The following is a 23,471-nucleotide window of genomic DNA, read 5'->3' as shown; positions in this document are numbered from 1 at the left end:
TGTTCAGGAGGATGCAGGCCGGCACTTTTTTCCCAGAGTGGAAGATCACGGTAGGGGAAGTTGAAATGCCCATTGTGATCCTTGGAGATCCCGCTTACCCGTTAATGCTGTGGCTCATGAAACCCTACAAAGGGAGCCTTGACAGCAGCAAGGAACGGTTCAACTACAGGCTGAGCCGGTGCCGAATGACTGTGGAGTGTGCCTTTGGCTGTTTAAAGGGCCGCTGGCGATCTCTGTATGGGAAGCTGGACTTGGCCGAAAACAGCATCCCTGTGGTTATATCCGCGTGCTGTGCCCTCCATAATATTTGTGAAGGGAAGGGTGAAAGCTTCACTCAGGCATGGACCTCTGAGGTTCAACACCTGGAGGCTGAATTTGCACAGCCAGAGAGCAGGGCTATTACAGGGGCCCAGCGCGGGGCTGCAAGGATTAGGGATGCCTTGAGGGAGCAATTTGAGGCTGAAAACCAGCAGTGATATCTGGTGCCCTGCACGGGAGTGAAGTGCAGTAGTTCCAATCTTTAGGAATCAGTGTCTGCTTAGCAGACAAGCAGACTTGCAGTGCCTGTTTATTTCCTGGGCTAAGGAGTCTTTTACTTTATGCAATAATAAAGAATGTTTTCAAAGCCAAAGAATCCATTTATTGAAAAGAAAAAAAAATTATTTATTGAAAAGAAACAAGGGGGTGGAGTGGGGAACGGTACAATCACAGATTTGCGTATGTCCTGTCTGGTGTGCTGTGCAGTGAGTGCTGCACTTCAGGACAGCTATACTGCATGGTGATGAGGGTTGAGTGCCGAGGGTAAGGGTTTTCAGGGCTGGGTGGCGAAGATACTGGTGTTGGAGGCAGCGGGTGGCGTGAAGAACACAGAAGTTGGGGAAAGTGGGTTGGAGGTGACAGTGGGGCACAACGGAAAGAGTTTTGGGACAAGGGCTGTAGGGAGGGGTGGCATTTGCGTTTGCGGTACTGCTCCTTCTGTGTGGCTACCAGCTCCTGGATAGCATCTGCTTGACGCTCCAGGATGCTTATGAGCCTATCAGTGCTTTGCTGCTGGTGCGCGGTGCTTTGCCGCCGGTGCACTGCGTTTTCCTGGCAGATCCTGCTTTCTCTTTCCCTCCAGTCCTGTGCTTTCTCATTCTCTTTAATAGATTGCCGCATCACTTCTTGCAGCATGTCTTCTTTGCTTTTTCGTGGTCTCTTCCTGAGTCTTTGCAGTCTCTGAGTAGGCGATAAGAGCGACGGCTGAGGTCTCAAGGTTGATGCAGTATAGGCAAAATGCAACATTTAACAGAGGCAGCATTGTTTATACCAGACAGAGTAATGATTTCCCCTGCACTTAAGGAGTGGAAAACACACGGGGTCTACACAATAGCATAATTTTCCTGTCTGAAACAGAGCACACATATCCCATGGGAGCCTCAAAATGATGAGTAAGGGGGACTGATTGTTTCAGGGCTGCACTGTCCTCTGGGTTTCTGTGCCTTGGGGAGAGCCAATAGCTTCAGGGGGCACCTACACTGAACACTGTCCCAACATTTTCCACAGGAGTTCGTCCTGGACGATATCTCGCCGCTGAGGGTGACCTGGGAAGCAAGGGAAGGTCTTCTACTGCAATGCGGCTTCCGCCCTGGCCCATATGCAGCTTGCCTGTGTGCAGCAATGGTCCCCCTGCCCCTTGCGGCACAGTGGCGCGGACACGTTAGCCTGGCTGGGACAAGGACCACGGTGGCTCTCCCGATAAACCTGCGCAAACACAATGCACACGTTCTGGATGAGACATTCGAGGAGATTACCGAGGCCGATTACCGTGATGTGATAAACCACATCAATGCACTATTCCGCATCTAGGCATGCATGCCTAACCCTCCTCTCCCAAAGACCCCGCACCGAAAAAATTCCTTCCCGAAAAAAAAAAAAAACGCTTACCGGGAACCTGCTCGTCTGTTTGTCCTCCACCAAGTACTGGCCGCTGCGACTGGCTACCTTCCTCTTGGCTCGAGAAGAGCTCCTGGCTGTATGGCTCCAGGGATTCCGGGGTGTCTCCATCCGGCCCACCACCATCACTCCCGTTCTCCTCCTCCTCCTCTTCCTCCTCCCGCCCCCACACTGGCTCTGAAGTGTCCATGGTGGTGCTCGGAGTGGAGATGGGGTTAACCCCAAGTATCACATCCAGCTCTTTGTAGAATCGGCAGGTCGCGGGGGGAGCACCCGAGCGGCCGTTTGCGTCGCAGGCTTTGCGGTAGGCACTCCGCAGCTCCTTCACTTTAATCCTGCACTGGAGGGCGTCCCAGTCATGGCCCCTTTCCATCATGTCCTTTGATACCTTCCCGAAGGTATCGTAATTCCTAAGTCTGGAGCGCAGCTGGGACTGTACAGCTTCCTCCCCCCGAACACTGATGAGGTCCAGCAACTCGCCATTGCTCCATGCTGCGGCTCACTTGGCGCATGGAGGCATGGTCACCTGGAAAGATTCGCTGATAGCATTCCACGCCACGCCGGGCTGAGCAAACAGGAAGGGGATTTTTAAAATTCCTGGGGAATGTAAAGGGTTGGTCACATGGTTGGTTACCTGAGGCCAGGGCAGTAGAGTTTGAACTGATGACTAGAGTGGCTAGAACAGGCATTGTGGGATATTGCTGAATAATTCTGGAGGCCATTCACAGCGCATTGGGTGGCCACACTGGCGCCGCAGCGCTGCAGTGGCAGCGCAATACTTGCTATTCCTATCGGAGAGGTGGAGTACATGCAGCGCTGCAACCACGGAGATACAGCGCTGCAAATGCCTTGCCTAGGGTTACCATATTCAAACATTTAAAAAAGAGGACACTCCACTTGAGGACACTCTGCTTGATTAGAAATCCCCCCCAGACGGCCATTTAACACTGAAAAAGCCGGACGTGTCCGGGGAAACCCCAACGGATGGTAACCCTAGCCTTGCCAGTGTGGACGGGGAGTGAGTTACAGCGCTGGGGGAACCTTTACAGCGCTGTAACTCGCAAGTGCAGCCAAGGCCACAGTGTGTGAGCTGTGTCTGAGCTCAGCTTGGGAATGGCTCTTCCCTCTCAGCAGGGCCCACTGGACTCCCTCCCTGATGTGTGCCTGCCTCCCAGATTGTCTCCTCGCCCCTGCTTTTCTCTTGTCCTGGCCATGTACTTAGTGCGGAGGAGTCCTGTCATGCACGAGGTAGGACACCGGTTTCTCCTGCTCTGCACTCAGCCCTCCGCCACAACACAGCAGTAACTGGGCAACCCAGCAGAGAAAGGGAAAGCAGTGAGAAGAAAAAATAGTCTCAGCTGTACGCAGGGATTTTGTGTCTCCAAGCGATCCCCCCAGCTCCCGTGCTGGGTTCTGAAGCTGTCTGGGCTTGTCTTCCTGGCAGGGTTAGTTATCCACGCTTGCGCCTGCTCTGGAGCTAGCCTCGCTCGAGGGAGAGCAGCCACACTGCACAACAACCCTGGAGCCATCCGGCGTCTTTGTAGGAGCTGCCCAGAGAAGCTGCATCCCCACCATGTTAGCTCCAGCGTCAGCCACACTCAGGCTTCAACCTATGCACCCCCTGACGGGCCACCTAGCCCGAGCTGAAAGCACCACCTCACTTGAGCCAGAGATTTGTGTGTGTGGATGGGAGTCAGTTTAGGGGCTATAACTCCTAGCTATACTTCAATCTAATACTGCAGCAAAGGCAAGCCCTCCGAGTGACATACACATGGCTGTGCAGTAGACAGATGTGCATGTCTGGAGCACAGAGAGGTCCTTATCAGGGGCATATACAACAGTGCATATGTGATACACTCACACTTCACTCAAATTGTACAGCTGAACACATCTGGCATGCATATCACTACAGCTGTACACATCTGGCATGCATACCACTACAGCTGTACATATGTTTTAAAGGTTGAAGTTTGTTTTTATATTTTTAACTGATTTTAACTGGTTCTGCAGGGAATGCTGTGGCCCCAGCTCACAATCAAGAGACGATCCCATGACATGCATCATGTCAGAGGTGTGCGCAGCAAAGAAAAGACTCTGACTACCACTGATAGAACAAATCCTCCGAGGCCCGTTCAAAGTTGCTCCCTCCTCAACTGGGCATCAGGTGAGTGATGAGGGTGTCCTTATTTAAAGGCACCAGGAGTTTTCTGATCAGCTTGTTCTATTGCCAGTAAAAATGTAAAAGGTCATTTCTTACCTTTGGCGCGAGAATGTTATATTCCGAGTACCATTAAACACTCTCTCGTTTGTAAAGCCTCTTTGGAAACTGCATAGTAAATTAACATGATGTTTAACTCTGTTGCTTGAGCACTGGCGTCTTCAGAGATGAAAGTTCAGCACACAAAATACATGCCCTCCTGTCCCATGGCAGGTGTCTGGCCCTGCTCTGAGATCAGTAATAGCTAACTGCTGCTGCCCAGTCTGTGTAACAGCAGCAGGCACTGCTACAATGTAGGTCGGGTTTGTGGGGATATTGGGCCAGAGACTCTCCTGTTCTGGCCACTCAGGCAGAATCTGGCTGTAAACAACTATCTGAGAATTCCAGAGCAGGGGAGCTCTCAGGTCGTGGACAGTGGTGTAACTGGCTTCTATGCCCACTGCTTCTCCCACACCCTGGTGTAGGAACGCTTGGGGACCATAACCAGCTGGTGTAAGTTAGAGCAGCCCTTAAACTGCTCAGAGTCATACCAGACATGGGGCAGGTTTACTGGCTACCTGACTGCCCCTCCTCCACCCCTGTCCCAAGCAGAGTTCGGCACAGGAGACAGTCTGACCCCACTGCCTGTTGCTTTGAGGCTAGGTGACGGAAGGCTGTCATGGATAGAATATAAATATGCAGAAGCTGGAGGAGATTGAGATTTTGGACCTAAATTTCTTGACGTGGGGCATAATTCTCCTTTCACTTTTACCCGTGTAAATAAGGATTGATTCCATTGAGGTCAGGAGAGTTAGACCAGGGTCTGAGTGGAGTAAGGGCAAGGAGAACCAGGCTAAGTGTTCCTGTTGTTCGTATTTAAGTGATGAAATTAAACCCACCCTCCGCTGCTAGGCTCTGGATTTCAATATAACTGGCCTATGGATCTGTTCCAAAGCCCCGCATTGGTAGAGTGTATATGATGCATGACAATTACGTAGCATGTCATGGGGTGAGGCTGGTGTGGCCAGCTGAGAGGAAGCAACATTGTGCTGGAGAAACTAGAGACTACTGACAGTCCTGTCTAGCAAGTCTTTCTCCTTTGACTGTAGTCCTTTACTTACCCTTTATAATCAGAGCACAGGAACAATGCATGTAACAAGATGGTTACTTAGTCCTGCCATGAGGCAGGGGACTCGACTAGATGACCTCTCAAGGTCCCTTCCAGTCCTATGATTCTATGGTTTCCAGGCTAAATAAAATCCTGCTCTTCCTTCCAATGGAACGTTAGCTCCGGATGTTTGACAGTAGCTGAGCACCTGGCCTTCCTGTGTAAATGACACCTCTAAGGTGGAATAAGATCAGCCATGCTGGAAAAATACTGGAAGACTCACCCTGGTGAGAGACAGTGTAGCAAGGGCATCGGTGTGCATGCGCTGCTAGGAGTGCAGAGTTGGCAGTGCAGGGACATACGCTGAGCTAAATTCTGCCCTCATATTCACTGGCGTAAATCCAGAGTAACCTGAGTGAAGACAGTGGACTTGTACTGGATTTACATCTCACTGTAATTGGCAGCAGAATCTGGCCTGGTATATGTTGGACTCAGGTTACAGTAGATCTGATGTGTCCTGTGGCTCGATATTTCCTTCTACAGGGAAGTCTCCAGATGACTATGTGCTTTAAAAATAATTTGTTTATTTCAATATTCATTACAAAATTGGTTACTTTATTATAAATTATCCAATTCACTGTTGTGAAGCAAAATGTATAGAAAGGAAAATACAAAACCAAACATGTTAAGGTAGCTTTAAACAACGTTGCTGCTATTTGAACTATTCACATGTCTCATCCCACCCAAAGGCTCTGTCTCTGACTCAGGGATTCCTTTGTTATTAGACAGGTGAGGTACAAAATTCCAATCTGGGGCTAATGTGGGAGGAGGGGGAGAATTTGCATTGCTTTTCTTGGGTGGACGTGAACAGGATGAGGGAGCCTTCTGACGCTAGCTGTGACATTGCTGGAATAGTAATACCTAGCTCTTTTCATCAGTAGATTTCAAACCGCTTTACAAAAGAGGTAAGCACCAGTATTGTAATTTTTACAGCTGGGAAAACTGAGGCACAGATTGGGGAAGTGAGTTGCCCAAGGTCACCCACAAGACAATGGCCAAGCCAGCAGGGCCGGCTCCAGGCACCAGCGCAGCAAGCAGGTGCTTGGGGTGGCCAATGGAAAGGGGCGGCATGTCCGGCTCTTCGGCGGCAATTTGGCAGTGGGTTCCTGTAGAGGAGCAGACTCACCCCTGCGGCGCCTCCTTCTGGTGACTTCCGGGAATTAGCTCATTCCAGCTCCGGAGCGCCCTCTGCAGGCTGGTGATCCGCCTTGCCACTGCTTGGCCCCCGTGTCCCTCCCAGGACCCCGGTGCCCCTTTTCTCGGGGTGCTGCCCCCTGGCAGTAACCCCTCAGTCTTAGAGTCTCCCCTCCCCAGGGAACCCCCACCCACTATTCCCACCTCGTCTCAGTATAAGGCTACTGCCAGTCATCGTCTAGCCCCACGCCCTGGGGCAGACTGCAGTATCAGCCTACTCATCACTGGCAAGGTTGGGTTTGGACCTGCTGCCTTGGCCTACCCCTGGGCTGCCCTCTGCAACCCCCAGGACCTCTTGGCCTTCTGCTAGGCCGCAGCCTGGGGCTTTCCAGGCTAGAGCTCCCCAGCTCCTCAGCCAGTCCCCAGCCCAGCTCCACTCAGGTACTCTGTCTCTAGCTCCCTTCAGCCAGGGCCGGCTTTAGGCCAATTCAGCCAATTCCCCTGAATCAGGCCCCTTGGCCTTGCCGCCGCCGGTACGCCGTACCGGGGCGGCCTGGCTTCCCCACGGGGCAATTTAAAGGGCCTGGTGCTCCCAGCAGGGGCTGGAGCCCCAGGCCTTTTAAATTGCCACCAGAGCCCCACTGCTGAAGCCCTGGGGTAGGGCTGCGGGGCTCTGGGGGCTATTTAAAAAGTCCGGGGCTCCCGTTGCTTCTACTGCCCCGGCCCTTTAAATAGTTGCTGGAGCCCCACTGCTTCCCCAGGGCTCCCTCAGCTATTTAAAGGGCCGGGGCAGTAGAAACAGGGGAGCCCCGGGCCCTTTAAATAGCCCCCAGAGCCCTGGAGTAGTGGGGGGCTCCGGCGGCTATTTAAAGGGCCAGGGCGGTAGAAGCAGGGCAGCCCCTGCCCTGCCCGCAGCCAGCCCCTGCTGCACCCCCTGCTGAACCAGCCCCGCAGCCCGCACCCCCTGCCTTGCACACAGCCAGCCCCTGCCTGCCGCCAGCCCCTGCTGCAACCCCTGCCGTGCCTCCTGCCCCACACCCCCTGCCCTGCCTCCAGCCCCGCACCGCCTGCCCTGCCCGCAGACAGCCCCTGCTGCAACCCCTGCCCTGCTTCCAGCCCCGCACCCCCTGCCCTGCCTGCAGTCAGCCCGTCTGCAGCCAGCCCCGCACCCCCTGCCCTGCCTCCAGCCAGACCCTACCTCCAGTCAGCCCCTGCCCTGCCCCCAGCCAGCAATGTACATAATATATAATTTTGTTATTATTTATATAGTTATTGAAAGTAAATAATACATGTAAGAAATGAAGGGGGGGGGTTTACATGTTGTTTTTTTTTTAGGCCTTGGCTACACTTACCAGCTAGTTCGACGGCTGGAAATCGAAGTTCTGGGTTCGACTTATCGCGTCTAGTCTGGACGCGATAAGTCGAACCCGGAAGTGCTTGCCGTCGACTGCGGTACTCCAGCTCGGCGAGAGGAGTACCGCGGAGTCGACGGGGGAGCCTGCCTGCCGCGTGTGGACCAAGGTAAGTTCGAACTAAGGTACTTCGACTTCAGCTACGTTATTCACGTAGCTGAAGTTGCGTACCTTAGTTCGAATTAGGGGGGGTAGTGTAGACCAAGCCTTAGTCATCCCTGCCAGGGCCCCACCAAAAATGTTTGAATTGAGCCCCACACTTCCTAAAGCCAGCCCTGCCTGCAGCCAGGCCCTTCTCTCTCTGAATGCAGAGAGAGACTGCTGAGCTCCTGGCTCCCAGCCTTTTTATACAGACCAGCTGTGGCCTGATTGGGGTGTGGCCCAGCTGCAGCCACTTCCCCAATCAGCCCAGCTTTTAGAGCTGCAGCCCTCTCCAGGGCTGCTTTCAAGCCTTCTAGGCAGAAGTGGGTGTCCACCCCGCTACAGTCCCTCAGTCCCTCTCGGAGGGAAGGACCTGCCGCTGAATTGCCGCCGAAGAATGAAGCGGCGGCGGTAGAGCTGCCGCCGAAGTGCCGCCGATCGCGCCTTTTTTTGTTTTGTGTTTTTTTCCTGACGCTTGGGGCGGCAAAAACGCTGGAGCCGTCCCTACAAGCCAGAAATAGAACCCAGGTCTCCTGAGTCCCAGTCCAGTGCACTCTTCACTAGGCCATACTGCTTCCCTACAGCAAAAGGCCTTTGCAGGTCGGGGCTGAGGTGTATTGGCAGAGCTCTGTGGGGTCCTGATAATGGACAAACTTGCTGATAAAAATCTAGATGGGGGAGTGTAGGCAAAGCTCTGTGGAGGTCTAGGAGTGTCTCCCATTGGGATGGGAGTATATTGGCAGAGATGCACCTGGAGTCAGATTGGAATGGCAGGGTTGCTGCAGGACAGAAATGAGATGCATTGGCAAAATACATGCAGACCTGGCCAGAACTGGAATAACAAAGGTATTTGGATTGGCAGAGCTGTGTATGAGAAGCCTGCGCTACCCTGCTCCGGTCAGTGCTGTCAGTCTTACTTTCTTGAGTGCTAAGTTTCTAGTGTCATGCAGGGAGCATGCATCGTCACTGCAAACGAGGAGGAAGAGAACTTGAAATGAGTCATTGCCTCCCTCTTCCTCCTGCTGGAATGAAACCTAGCCCTCAACTCCATTGCAGTTCGTTACAGCCCTTCATGTCCTACGGCACAAGAGCAGTCTCAGAGATAAAGTATTTGTTATTATAGAAACCCTGAAGCCAGATTTTCAAAAGCGTGCATGCTACACTGCGCAGGCATTTCTAAGCATGCAAATAGTAATGTATGCATGCTCTGATTTGCCTGTGCACAAGGGTAGCTGTGCACACAAAGCAGGGTTTACACACACACACACACACACACACACACACACGCGCGTTTAGGATCTGGAGTCCGACGTGCAATTTAGCACCCACAGTTCTAAAAATTCGTCCCCGTACGTAAACAGTAAACTTCAGCATCAGCAAAATAAACATGTCTCATCTTTGCATTGACACTAGATATAATATAACAGGAACACCCCTGGGGTTCCAGGACCAAACAGTCGATTTGGAAGGAACAATAAAAGTAAATTTAAATGAAGGCCAAGTTCTACTGTGAGTTAGAATGGTGTACATTCGCTTTAGTGGAGTTACACCAATCTCAATGAGAGATGAGATTCTCAGCTGTAGCAATACAAAGGACTATTATTGGGTCAGAGCCTGAGCTCATAACTTAGTTTTTCTTCTGTCTTTACTCAGGTTAATTTCCATTGATGTCAATGGGAATTCTACTGAGTAGAAACTGAGCAAGACCCAGGATTTCACCCATTCTTTCCAAATGTTGTTCTAGAACTAGCAGGGCTGAGAACAGGTCTGGAGGGCATCCCCTCTGGAGAATATCAGAATATTTGTTTAGAACAATATGATCATATGATCCACCTGTTGTGGGTACTTCTGCTGGAGTGTCCTTATAACGGTTCTAATTCTTCTCTCACATGTATCTCCTTTGACTTCTGTGGGGTTACTCCTGATTTACACTGACATAAGGGAGAGCAGAATCAGGTTCGATATAGCACAGGACCAGATCCTCAGCTGGTGAAAATCAGTGGAGCTCTGCTGAGTTACACCAGCTGAGGATCGGATCCCGTCTGTTTGTTATCTGTTTCATAAAATATATTCCACACACCAACAGACGTCCCAGATAGTGGCATCCTGATAGACCCTAATCACTGCAAACATGCTCCAGTTTTGTAATCTGTTACATTCCTTCTACCTGTTGTGCAATATGGTAAATGACTGTTCAATCCATCTGATGCAACACATGACAAATATTCAAAGAAAAAGAGATTGCTTTTCTGAATGGGTGGGGACAATTTAAATTCCCTTGGCTTCGGCAATGGAGATTTTCTGATCGTAAGGGCCAGTGCCTCAGCCCACCTAGCCCTGGGGAATTTGAAGGGCTCTGTGATCACCCTGACTGAATGCAAATTGCTCTTAATCTTGCCTTTTGTGCCAGAGCTTGAAAAACACCCTGGTGGAAAGCTCACCTCCCACCAGCCTCAGGGCCGCCCAGAGGATTCAGGGGACCTGGGGCAAAGCGGGGGAGCGGACATACTCACCAGGCGGCGCTCCAAGTCTGTGGCAGCGGCGGGTCCTTCAGTCGCTCCGTGTCTTCAGCAACACTGAAGGACCCGCTGCCGAAATGCCGCCGAAGACCTGGACCGCCGCCGGGTAAGTAAAAAGGCGCCTCTAGCCAGGAAAGGGATTCTCAGCCAGGGCTCGCGGGGCCCCTGGGGAGCCTGGGGCCAATTGCTCCACTTGCTCCCCCCCGGGCGGCCCTGACCAGCCTCACTGAAATGGTTAAGTGCAAACACTCCTGTGCTTGGGCTGAGCGAGATGGGCCAGCCGGGACCTACCTGTCCTATGATTTATTGGTATCTGTAACTCTTTCCCAGTGCAGATGAGCTATTGAGGTGGCCAAATATCTGCCTGGAAAGGATTCACTGGGGGCACACTGTATTCCCACAACCTTCCCCTGCCCCCCGGCCTATTACACTGCACTGTTAAGTCACCCACAGGAGTTATCTGGCTTTCAGCTGTCCTTTCCTTCCCCCCTCCCATCCCACCCAAACAACTGGGAGACCTGGGATGTCAAGATATTTATTCCCTTCAGGGAGATTCCCTGCTGTCATATCAGTGAGACTCTGGAACCATCTTGGGGACCCTGCATCCCCAGGAGTCCTCTTGTGTCAATGGGATTGCCTCCTGCTGGTCAGGAAGGAGGAGGAGGAAGAGGCAGGATGACTCCATAACAATCCAGGAGGCCGAGGAGCCCTGCTTGGAGACAGTCTTGCCTTTTAGACTCTCGGCCCAGCGTTCAGACCCAGTACTGGTTATTTTTTAAGGCGGGGTTGGATGTCCTGCAGTACTGAAGTAGCTCGGGGTCCTGCTGCCCTCCTGGCCCTTTGCCCGTGGGCCCCGATCCTTTGGCCTCCAGAGAGTTCACAGTCGTTAAAGGAATGGCTTGGTTCGGGTCAGTCTTGCGGAAGGTTTCCTGGTCGACCACTGCCCCATTCTTGGGTTTGGAAGTTGTCCCCTGGACGTTGTGCTTCCCGGTCTTGTTGCGTTTGTGGAGATAAAAGATCAGGAGAAGGATTAATGCCAGGAGGAGGATGATCAGGCAGATTGGGATGATCACACTGAACATGTTGGCTTCAATGAAGCTGAGGAATGTGCCCCCCTCCAAGGGAGAGGGGCTTGTGGTAGCTTCGTGGCCCCCCCAGGCTGTTGGAAGCATGTCATGCTTGCTGGTGTTGTGGCTCAGCTGGTCGGAGCCTTGGGGTTGGGTGGCCAGTGTTTGTGAGGAGGGGCTCACCTCTTGGGGTGTTTGCCTGTCACTCGTCTCCGGGAGGTAGGGGGCTCTGAGCAGCGGGGTTCCGTATGGCATGGAGGAGTTGTACGGCTCTGTACTATACCCCAGAAATTCCAAGGCAGGTGGCACCCCATGAGCTGCCAGCTTGAACAGAAAGCTGTCATTCAACAAGTGGTGGCCAGCATCTTCCATTTCCAGAACTTGCAGCCCGACCAGCCCCTGCTCGAGGTCGTGCTGGGTGAAGGTATCTATGGGCGCATGCTGACTCTCTTTGTCTCCTGAGATTTTCACAAAATGGCTGCCCTGGGGGGCTCTGAGGATTGTAAAAGCTGGGATGCTCTTTGTCTTGTTGGCCAGCTCACTGGCATCAAGGACCCTGGTGTCCAGAAGGGTGGTGGTTCCCCTCGGCCACCGAATCCCCTGCCATGTCCTGACCAAGGCCTTGACTGTCACATTCACTCCCCCCGATGTGTTTGCTCCTTTGGACGTTGAGAGGAACTGGAATTCATCTTTGGCAGAGGTGAAATCTGTGAAAGTAAAAGTCACTTCACCATTGTCCACTTGCTTCTGGGAAAAGCTTCTTACTGGACTTTGATTGACCCTCAACTGGCCAAATTTTGGATCCCTGGTGATTGTGTAATGGACTTCTTGTTCCCCTGGGTGTGATGCCGCCAGGAGGTGCTCTCGGGACAGCGAAGCAATGTTTAGGCCTTGGGGTATTTCCAGGGGTATATGGCTCATTACTGTGGTTACTTCAGGCAGAACCTCAATCTCCAGAGAAGTGAAGATGGGTGGATTATGCCCATCGGAGATGCTGAACTCTAAGGACCCAGGAGAACCACTCCCATTGGTGATGAATATTAGGTGCCCGTCATTGATGTCTGCTTGGGTGAACTGACTGATAGGCACCTGTTTGTTGTGTGTGTTGGCCAGGAAGCCATTGGATGGCCCCTTGAGGATTTTGTATTCAACCTCTTCAGGGGAACTGTCAGGATCTATAACATCCAAATGATCCTGGGAGAGCACCGCCGCGGAGCCTTGGAGAACCTGCAGAGCATGGCCTTGCTTTGCGAGGCGAGGTGGTTTCTCATTGATCTCGCTCACTGTTATGTTGAATGCTTCAGAAATGACCAATCCCCTTTCTTCCTGTGGAGGCCGAGTAAACTTCATAGCCCTAGGCTGCAGCCAAGCCTCAAATCTGAAATTATCTTCGCGGGTCCCAGACCCACGGTGAGCGTATTGCAGGTTACCCATGACCACATCGGACTGCAGGAAGTAGGGATACTCTTTGCTGATGGATACGTCCGCAAGCGAAAGGTGCCCATGGGTGGGCAGCTTCGTAACTCGGAACACTACATCATAGGATGCCCGCTTGGACTCCGGAACTTTGGTCAACAGGTTGGAAGCATCCAGCACTGAGGTGTCAATTTGCGCTCTTTGAGCTTCCAGGATCCTGAGGCCTGGAAGAAAGGAGAACACTATCCAGTGACTGTCTTGATGACAACAGCACTCAGCCAGGAGGAACCAGAAAAGGTGAAGTGGTGGGGAGGAGAGGAAGGGCTGGGAGAGAGAGACAGTGGAGCTAAAACAGAGAATGCTATGGAGGAGAGAGGAGGAGAGCTCAAGGAAGAGAGGTACAAAGGAAAGTTGGAGGCAGGGGAAGGAGAACAAATCCAATGTATCACAATAGTTCTGCTGGAGAACAGGAGGAAAGGAAAGGAATCGAGGAAGGTTGAGAGGTACAGAAGGAAGAGGGAAGCCACAGCAAAGGAAGGACTGAGAGAAGAGAAGTATGAGAGTCCTTGCTGCAGAGGGGCCCTGATTCAGAAAAGCATTTAAGCACTTGTTCAGCTCCGATTGTGCTGAAGTGCTGTCCGGCATGGGGTTGCCTTACTGAACTGGGATCTCAGTGTGGAGATTCAGAATGGCTGTTCCTAAGACTCCTCAGTAATACAGAAAGAGAGAGAGAGAGAAAGAGAGAGAGGGAAGCTAGCAAAGTTCAGTACAGCTCTCATGTCCCTTGCTTCCTGGATGACATTGTCCGCACCCTTCCTCCCCTTGACCACAGCCTCCCTCCTCTGTTCATGGGAGCCAGTGCAGCTTTGTTCCCAACAGCTCCATGGCTCTTTTACCTTGGTTTCTCCACAGTTTCGTTGAGGGATGGGGACAGCTTGCCTCGAATGAGACCAGCACTCTGAGGACGGATGAATTGGTTACTGTGGGTGGGGAGGAGACTCGGAAGTGAAAAGCATCCTGGGTAAACCAGAATGGCTGCTGAGGCATGTTGTGCTGGTAAAAAATCATTCCTCTATCCACCTGGTTTGAAACAAAAAGCAAACAAGCAAACACCCTTTTAATCATAGCAAAATAAAACAAGAAATAATACTCAATACTATTTCCTGGACACGATCCTGCAGCCAGCCAGCATGCAGAACTGCCACTGAATGCAGCAAGAGATCTGCCTATCTGTTTTATTTATAGATCGCCAATCACTGCGGTATCATTATCAGTGTTGTACAGGTGGGGAAACTGAGGCACAGCGACTGCCCTGGGTCATATGGTGAGTTGATGGGAGAGAAGGGAGTAGGACCCAGAATTCCTCATTCCTAGCTCTCTGCTCTAATCACTGGGTCATGCTGCCTTCAAGTGCCCCTCTCGGTGCCCAACACAGAAGAATGGGAGAGTCAAGCCCTCTGTTATGCTGAAAGGTGCTATTGGCTGCCACTGGGCGGGTGTTTCAGATCCTAAAGCCAAGGGGTACCAAGCACCCTCTTTCAGGCCTAAAAGAGGGAGCAATAAAAGCCTTTTTATTTAATAAAAACAGCTACAGATGATGGTGTGGGGGACGACTGTCCAAGGCAGTGGCCTCATGGCAGGTCAGAGCTAAGCCATTGGCACTGAGGGCTTTCCCTGGTGCAAGTGCAGGAGTTAAGCTATTGGTTGCAAGCAGTGTGTGCTGGAGGCAGAAAGCCAGGAGAATGAGCTGTGTGTGTGACCCCAGAGGAACAGGGCTTCTTGGGCACAGAGCTTGCTGGAAGAGCAGACGTGGGGATTTCTGAGCCAGGAAACTGCCTGCTTTGTTTCTTTATGCTCAGGGAAAAAGGCCTAAATACACAAGATTACATCTAGAATATAACTGACTTGTATCGCTGATTTCTTGTCCTAATGGAAACAACACTGCAAAACCACGAATTTTGGCTACCCGTTCAGGCCACAGGGGCAACACACTGAGGGGCCCTCAGTCTGCATTGGGCTGAGAATGGAGGGATGTGGGCAGGAGCAGAGCAGAAGGGCAAAGGATTGGAGCCAACACTGAGATAGGAGTAGCTTAAAACAACATGTAGTACTGGCTCTGAGCATTAGTCTAGTGCAGGGGTCTCAAACACGCGGCCCAGGGGCCGCATGCAGCCCGCAGGGTTGTTTTCTGTGGCCCACAAGCTCCTTGTGGCCCCCCCGCCCCCACAGCATTTACCTAGAGCGGCTCCAGACTCCCTGCCTGCCCTGCCCCTGTGCCGCTCTGGGAAGCGGCTGGAATGTGGGGAAGGGGGGCACAGGGGTCTGTGTGTTGCTCTTGCTTCAGGCAGCGCCCCCAGCAGCTCCCATTGGCCACGGTTCCCCATTCCCAGCCAATGGGAGCTGCTGGGGATGGTGCCTGAAGCAAGAGCAACACACAGACCCCTGTGCCCCTCCTCCCCAAAGTTCTGGCCACTTTCTGGAGCGGCGTGGGGACAGGCAGGCAGGGAGCCTGCCCTGCCCCCAGTGCGTGTCGGGCTGGAACCCACCCCCCCAAACCTCTCCTGCAGCTGAACCCCCTGCCCTGAGCCCCAGCCACACCCCACACCCCTCCTGCACCTCCTGGGAACAGGAAGGGGGCAGAGTTGGGGTGGGGATTTCGGGGAAGGGGTTGGAATGGGGGCGGGGCCTCATGGAAGGGGTGGAGTGGGGGCAGGACCGAGGGCAGCAGGGGGTAGGTGTCAGTAATGTGGCCCTCGGGCCAATGTACTAGTCCTCATGTGGCCCTTGTGGTCATTTGAGTTTGAGACTCCTGGTCTAGCGGGTAAGATGCTGGCCTGGGTATTAGGAGCCCTGGGTTTTATTCCTGATTCTGCTACAGATGTGCTGGGTGATCTGGGGCATGTCACCTCCCCTCTTGCTGCTTGTCTCTCTTGTTTATTTAGATTGTAAGTGCTTTTAGGTCTGGGAGTGTCTCTTGCAATGTCTGTACAGCGCCTAGCGTAATGGGACCGGGATCTCAGGTGTATGTATAAAAATGATGTTGTTGGGAGATGATGAAAGACAACACTGATTCTTCTCCCAGCTCCTTACTTGCTGGGCTGAGAATGGCTACTATGTAGGGGTATGGGAAGCACAGGACTGGAGAGATCTTCATTCTGAAGTGGGCTGAGAATAGCTCATGTGGGAAGATATGGGAAACATTCATAGTTTTACTAGCAAAAGAAACTGTGATTTGAAAGCTGTAGCTGTTTAAAGCAGGTTAAATTAGAGTGAGAAGCCTCTCTTAAATGAACTAGGCAGGCAGAATTGCACATGCAAAATATATATGCCTAATTTGTATGTGCAGTCACCCGGATTTTTTGCCTAAATCAGCTAATTGTGGGTACAAATGATTGATTACACAATCCTGATTTGCATGTGCAGCCATGATCAATGTGTGGACAATTTAGATGTGCAGTTGTACTTCTGTGTATGCCTGGCTACGTGTGCCTGATTTGAATAGCAGGCCCTTCCTGGTTTGCACTGTAAAAATTATTAAGGTACCCTCTGCCCTCTCCTTAATCTAGATGTTTCCATGTCTGCACCTCCCTCGCTTTGTTGAAGGCAGCAGTAGATTTCTGGAGGGGGAGAGACCCCTAATTTGAAACCCCATCAGAGGTGACCCAGTTTGAACAGTCCATCCGCCTGTTCACATGTTGCTGGGGACACTGGGGCCATCATCTGCCACGGCCTTTCTGGAGTGTGATGTCAAGGGAGCCGTGGCAACAGCATGCGTTGCTGTGGTAACCCGGTGAATATTTCATTGGCTGGCGATGGCAGAAGAGTTCAGCGCCTATCTGATAGGATAGTGTTTACAGTCCTGCTGCTTGCTGGGACTGTCCAAGGGGGTGGGGATTAAAAAGAGGATGAGAAATGAAAAACAAAATGTGGTTTGAGTTCTGTGCTGAGGATCTCGGGGGAAGTCTGAATCAGAGCAGTGCTGGGTGAGAGGAGCAGTGTTCTCCTGCGTATTTGCTCTTTCTGCTGTTCTGACAGATGTGGTTGAGTGCTGAGCCCTCAGAGAACAGAACAGAATAGTAGTAATACTCTGTGCTTGTATAGCACCTTTCATCCAAGAATCTCAAAGCACATTACAAGGTAGGTGAGTATCACTGTCCCAATATTACCAAAGGGCATAGAGGGGTGAAGTGACCTGCCCAACAACCCAATGGCATTGCTGAGAATAGATCCCAACATCCTGCTTTAATCACTAGACTATGCCGTCTCAATGGGCAAACTGAAATCAAATCATGGCTACCAAAGTTTAGAAGCTACCCAGGAATGCTGCATCCTTCATGGAAAGTTCCTAGAGAGACCAATCAGGCCACATTTCGCTAGAATGTCCAGGCCAGCCTTTTGAATTTGTGTAGCGAGGGTAAAATTCTCTGTTACATTCAAAAGGGTTTGAGAGTCATTTCTGTAGAATCCTATTAGTGCATTTACTATAGCATTTTGTAAGACTTTTCTGTAAGAGAGGTGTGTGTGTGTTGAGTTAGAATGGTGATGGTAGAAAAAGAGAGAAAAAAGAAGGAAAAGATCGGCAGAATGAGAAAGACGAGAGAGGAGGTGAAAGAGATGAACAGCCTGCAAACTGCAATGTAATCTATTATCTGAGAAATATACTGGATCCCATCTGTCCCTCCATGGAAGGAAAGGCAGCAGGTGAGTGTGCTCAGTCTAAGCATGCCTGATCTTACAGCCTGCTCTGCAAAATAATGTAGTAGCACACAGGGAATGCTGCTGCCAGGAGGAGTGGGGAGAGCCGAATTCTGAATTGGTTGCTTGCCATTAAACACAGGGCTCCAGAGTTCCAAGATTCCCATCGCAGACCTGAGGGGGTTTCAGGCCCCAGGTTATAGTCAAAGCTGCCAGGACCAAGATTTGTTCTGAAATGGGAGCAGTGTGGCACCCGGTGGAGAGAGACAATGACGTCTTTTTTTGGTTTGTGATTTGGGAGGAAGGCCTCACTATTGGCAAAGGAAGGGCTAGATGCTCAGCTGATGGTGCTGTGCTGCTCTACCGCTGCCGTGGATCTGGCCCTCATGTTTCATCCAGGAATGAGCAGTGAATTCAGAGCTGGTGCAACATGCCAGTTGGACAAAGCTGGAGACACATGTCCTCTGTCTCCCTCCAAACATAGGGGCAGGCTTCCAGAACAGAGCCCGATAATTCCCCTTAACACCAGATTTTAGGACCTTCTGTAGGGCTGGAAAAGCCAGTTAGTCTCAATGACCTCTTCTCTGAGGCCGCCAGCAAGGACATTGGTTGTGTTGATACTTCTCCCATGCACTGGGAACTGGTCTGAGGCCACTGACTCACATTGCAGAAACCACCAAACACCACAGGTCACATACAACAGTGTTTGGTCATTATCAGCTCTGGCTGGATTTGCCCTGGTGACAAGGAGGTAAATGGCTCTGCTGCCTTGAGCCATCCGGTCTCCTTGCATATATTTCAGCTGTGACTAAAGAAGACTGCATTGTGCTGTAGAATCCAGTTGTGTTAGTCAGGCTGGGAGCTAGAGGGTTTGCACAGGTGCAGCACAGTGGCATAGCTAGGAAGGGAAATTTGGGTGGGCTGCAATTTATGCTGGACAGGCAGTGAGCATGGTCTGCCATCGGAGCAAATCATTGATATTGCACTTGAAGAAATTTACTTACACTTGGCATTCAGCCATGCTCAGATTTGGGCAGGCCTGGCTGCTAATAGGGTGGACCACACCCCACCCCGGCCCACACATGACAACGCCTGTGGTGCAGCAGCCTCAATAATGAATCAAGGCACCTGAATCTTGTCTCTTCTCTAACATGAGACATGACATAACATGAGGGACATGACAATGGGGAGGCAGGAGCACTTACCTCAGCCTGGGTGAAGTTCTCTAGTGGTCCACTAGCACTGCCCAGATGGTATTTCACCAGCCTGCCCAGTTGTGGGGGCTCCTCTATGCTGTAAAATAAGGTACGGGAATCTGCTTTGCTGTTGGTTACTGCTTTCAAATTCTGGCTTGTGATTGGCTGAAGGGTCCCTTTAAAACAAATAGTATACAGTGCATTTATTCACAGCAGCCAATCAGTGCTCCCTCCTTCCCCCCTTTATAGAAGGATGTATCTTATAGGCTAAGATGTCTCTAACTGCCTGGGAACCTGGCATAACCACACAGATCAGAGTGCATTAGGTCCTTTACCAGCCCTTTCATTCATATCCTTACACCCGTAGATTCAAGTCCCATCCCAGAATTTGGGCTAATCCCCTGGACAGAAAAAGGGCAGGTGGGGCATTTGTAGAACTGATGAATGAAATTGTTTTTAATTGTTCACTTTATTAATGTAACTTCATAAGTAAAGTTTTATGAATGAAACAATATTCATTCATAAAACCGGTTACCCCAATAACTGGCTAATTAACAATTAAGATGCTTGTTAAGAGCCATAGGTGTTCAGTCAGCTGCCTTTGTAAGTTTCACTATCAATCCAATTCCTGCTTAAATCACTGAGACTTGCACTGTTTCAGTATTGTAACGTCTGTTCACCATTTATTACACTTGGCTACAGTGTAACTTCTGTTCACTGTTTGCCATATTGTAATTCAAACCCCATTTTAAAACGCTTACTCCATTTTGTAAGGGCTTGCTGCAACCTTCATTTTTGCAAACCCTGCTGTAATCTTATTAGTTTACTTTAGATGTGTGAATGAGGTATGTATGGATGATGGAATCAACCTCCAGCCCCAGCCTGTCCTGATTAAATAAAGTTCAAACACCAACGGCTGAAGATGCAGACAAGAGCCCTAACAAAGTAAGAAGAATCCACCCTAAAAAGAAAAGGTACAATAGAAGGAAGATCAAAGCCCGGTCCAAGGCTGAAAGTCATGTCTGCAATTGACGGGTGATCAATCACCAAACCTGAAGGCAGCGTGACACAGCAAGACCTATAGACTCTGGATTCAAACTAAAGCCTACAAAAAGGATGGGTGAGATGGAAAACTTTGGAGGAGGGTAACATTCTGCTGCCAACATGGAAGGGCATCGGTGCATGCCCAACAGAGACCCAGCTCGTCCTTGTGCCCGGCTTTCCTGGCCAGTTAGCCGCCACAAGCTACGAACCCAAGCTGCAAATTCAAGCCACAGACTCAAGCAGGACTGGTAACTATGCAGCAGCTGCAGAACATCTGATGGATGGATGTGTGTGTGTGTGTGTGTGTAGGAATTAGGTATAATGTGTGTGTATAAGGATTAAGATATTAGTTATTGGTCGTAAATCAAATTGTTATCATAATAAATGTGGCATCTTTATCTTGTCCCCTTTAATAAGATCCTGCTAGTTTGTATTGGTGTAACACATTGATACACATCTGTTGGGTATCATCAGATACTTGTCCCTGCATCAGTGACATCAGTGGGAGTTTTGCAGTGGATTTCAGTGCTAGACGTAAATATTTATACACACAGATATATTTTAAGTTAACCAACCACAGCCTTTAAGGGCCGGCTTTGCTGCCCATTTACATTCACACAAAATGTCTGCATGATTTGCCTCCACACCTGCCATAATTCCAAGCATGGACCAGGTATTTATGTGAGTAAATGATCCGTAAGTGCCCCATCTTCACAAAGAATGATCCCGATTTGTGCAGGCCCTGCAATCCGGGTAACTGCGTGTAAATGGGCAGCTTGGGCTATGCTGCTGCCTGTGTATTTTTCTGAAAATCTGAGCCTAAGAGGCTGCTGAGTCCTTATGTCTCAGTGGGCAACAGAAATGCCTCTTATCATGTCTCCCTCTCTCTGTGCAGCTAGGCTGGAAAGTGTCACTTGAGTGTTAGGTAAATGCCACACAATAGGAGGTGAAATGCCATCTGTGCTCTCAGAAAGGGAGTGGAGTCACAAATCAGGCCAAGCTCTTTCTCGTGCCAGATCACCCACCCCATCGCCTCCCACTGCTGCATGCTTAATCGTCTGCATGGATGAACAGCAGCACACTGGATCCTCTGGGGAAGGGCTGCTGGTAGTACTGACATAGTAGAAGCCAGTCAGGACAAAGGCCCAACATGTAGATTTCAAAGCATCTACCTTTTCCTGCATTGTCTTTCATTCTGCCTCCATCAGCGCCCATATGTTACCATCAGCCCTCCCTCCTTTCAGCCTGACACACCTTACTCCCACTCATGTTTCTTTCAACACAGTCTTCCACTGATTTTTCTTTTCTTCTTCCATAAACCAACCTAGCCCAATAGCTACTGGAGCTGTTGGATGCTGCTGATTCGATGACTAGTCAAGGCTCTTGCTGGCCCAGCTCCTCTCCTTTCAGCAGCCCCGACTGGGGTCACCCCTCTTTCCTCTGTGGGTGACTCACCTGGACACAGAGTGAGATCCTGTTGGTTTTCCAAGGTGATGACCAGCTTCTTCTGGGCACTCACAGTGAAGAAATGCCTGGGGGAGATGTTCTCGCCATCAGATAGATTGAAGGAGAAGCCACCATCAAGGGGTCCTGCAGAAAGCATGTTAGTGGGACAGGGATCAGTCAGCGGGATCCAGTGGCATGACAGTGACAACTCTTACTCCATAAGAGGAAGGCAGAGGGTGAGAGACACTTGTGGAACAGCGTAGCAAAGCTTGTGAAGGAATGAACATGGAGACTAAACTCCTCACTAGCCATTGTTGGGGTGCACTAGTGACTTGGGAAGCCTCATTCAGGGCTGAATGAGCAGGAAAACTGAATCCCCCCAGCTCAGCACTGGGCTGGGGTCCACTGGTGACTTGTGTGTTTGTGTATTGGGTGTGCGTGTGTGTGTGTGGGGGGGAAACTAGACCAGCTCAGGAATGAGTAAGCATGGAAGCTGAATTGCCTCAGCTCACACCAGGTCAGGGCTGGGCTCTATTGTAGAGTCCCCTTGTGTCACTAGGCTGTCCGTGATTGCCAAATTATGGTCCATGGTGCCCTTCCTGGTGGTCATAAGAATAAAACAAGAGGACAGCCAAGAAGTGAGGGGTTCAGGAATCATGTGGGGAGGCGGCTCCCCCAGCAGCCTCTCTTATGAAGTGACAGGAAGACTGAGTCCTTGCCGTAAGTGCCATGCTGTCGGACACAATGCCTGAGCTCAGTACATCGCGACACAGGTTAATTGTGGGGGAGGGCCAGGTGTTGGGTGAGTTACACATCAGGGGAAAGCCAACTTTGAGTTGAACGAACTTGCAGGGTTGGTGTAAATCTGGAATAATGACATTGAAGCTGAGGGGGTTACTCTGCGTTTACAATGGGGCTAGTGAGAGCAGGATCTGCTTGGGAGACTGCAGTCTCTTCTTGTCCCAGGACAGGGGGTTCTTTCCAGCTGTGGGCTGAACATTAGTGTTTATGGGCTGGTCAGTGCCGTGTTGGGGTATTTGACTGGCCAGAGTTAGTTTTCCTTAACATACAGCTCTCCCCACATTGATCCACAACAGGCCCCTCAGCACCCTGGCCTCCAGGCCCGGGAATGTCCTGCTTCCACCTGTCCATTACCTACCTTCATGCACAAACTGAACAAGTCCACTATTTATCTGAGCCTGAGTGAACTGCAGGATCCCGTTGCTAGGAGACGACCTCAGCACAACCTTCCCATTGGCTGGGGGCCTGATGGAATAAACCACTTCCTCTGGAGGGGAGTCCTCATCTTCACTTCTCAGGATATCGGGAGTGATCTCTGCGGTGGTATCTTCCTGCATCTGGGGGAAAATGCTGAGCAATCAGCCAAGCGTGAATTTGACACAGTTTCCCAAAGGGGTGGAGAGATTCCACCAGTGCCTTTGGAGAGCTAATTTCATAGCCAGCTGGGGGCCCAAACCAATCTCTCCCCGACCCCCTATCCCCACACAGCTTCACTGACAGCAGCTGGACTACTCACATGAGTATACACAGAGAGGGGGAATATGCAGATAATCTGGTGGTTTCACAGGCACCATGCCACCCTGTGACTGGAGCCCAGCTGTTTGGAACTGATGTTTCACAGCACAAGCTGGGAAGCCAGGTGCTCACGGCCATAAAGCCAATTATATTACCAGGGCAGCATCGTTTCTTGGTTAGAACAGGCGAGTGGAGGGCAGGACTCTGGGGTTCTATTGCTGACTCTGCCACTAACTCACCGTGCTTCCTTGGTCAAGTCACATCACCTCTCTGAGCCTCAGTTTCCCCTTCTGTGAAATGGGGCTAATGATGCTGACTCACCTCACAGGGCGCACATGTGGCTTAATGAATCTCCACAGAGGGCTTGGAGGCTGGTGAGTGAGAATTCATTCTCTCCACCAGCATCCTCTGACCCACATTTCTAACAGGCTTTGTGTCTTGGAATCTCACGCAGATTTCACCACGGTGTTTTCAACTGGGTCACTGGTTTTGAGCTCTCTCCACGTAACCCCACTCGGCCAGTTCTCCTTTCCATATTATTGTCTCATTTTGCTTGTGCTACAGT

At 50.9% G+C, this 23,471-nt stretch overlaps 2 protein-coding genes across 3 annotated transcripts in view; both read right to left on the bottom strand.

Moving 5' to 3' along the window:
• Nucleotides 1–341: 341 nt before the first annotated feature.
• LOC128844762 (zinc finger and SCAN domain-containing protein 20-like) lies at nt 342–2,478 on the bottom strand. Of its 2 annotated transcripts, none has more exons than XM_054042730.1 (2): nt 1,927–2,478; nt 342–1,743 (listed from the first exon to the last, which is right to left on the bottom strand). In XM_054042730.1, exons 1-2 carry the CDS (start codon nt 2,309–2,311, stop codon nt 1,700–1,702), a joined length of 429 nt encoding a protein of 142 aa, XP_053898705.1. In that variant the 5' UTR covers nt 2,312–2,478; the 3' UTR covers nt 342–1,699. The 2 variants fall into 2 exon arrangements, with proteins under 2 accessions (XP_053898705.1, XP_053898704.1); XM_054042729.1 differs by having other exon boundaries at nt 342–1,218.
• Nucleotides 2,479–8,054: 5,576 nt separating this feature from the next.
• CSPG4 (chondroitin sulfate proteoglycan 4) overlaps nt 8,055–23,471 on the bottom strand; it is a 79,869-nt gene continuing 64,452 nt past the window's right edge. Inside the window, exons 6-10 of the mRNA XM_054042727.1 lie at nt 22,530–22,728; nt 21,380–21,514; nt 18,890–19,056; nt 13,886–14,069; nt 8,055–13,213 (exon numbers count right to left, since the gene is read on the bottom strand). Of these exons, the coding sequence (XP_053898702.1) occupies nt 11,259–13,213; nt 13,886–14,069; nt 18,890–19,056; nt 21,380–21,514; nt 22,530–22,728 (2,640 nt within the window). The 3' untranslated portion in view covers nt 8,055–11,258. The remainder of the gene's footprint in view (nt 13,214–13,885; nt 14,070–18,889; nt 19,057–21,379; nt 21,515–22,529; nt 22,729–23,471) is intronic.

Source organism: Malaclemys terrapin, chromosome 10 (genome assembly GCF_027887155.1).
Source record: "Malaclemys terrapin pileata isolate rMalTer1 chromosome 10, rMalTer1.hap1, whole genome shotgun sequence".
Taxonomy (NCBI): Eukaryota; Metazoa; Chordata; order Testudines; family Emydidae; genus Malaclemys; species Malaclemys terrapin.
This window is presented reverse-complemented; position numbering and strand designations above follow the sequence as displayed.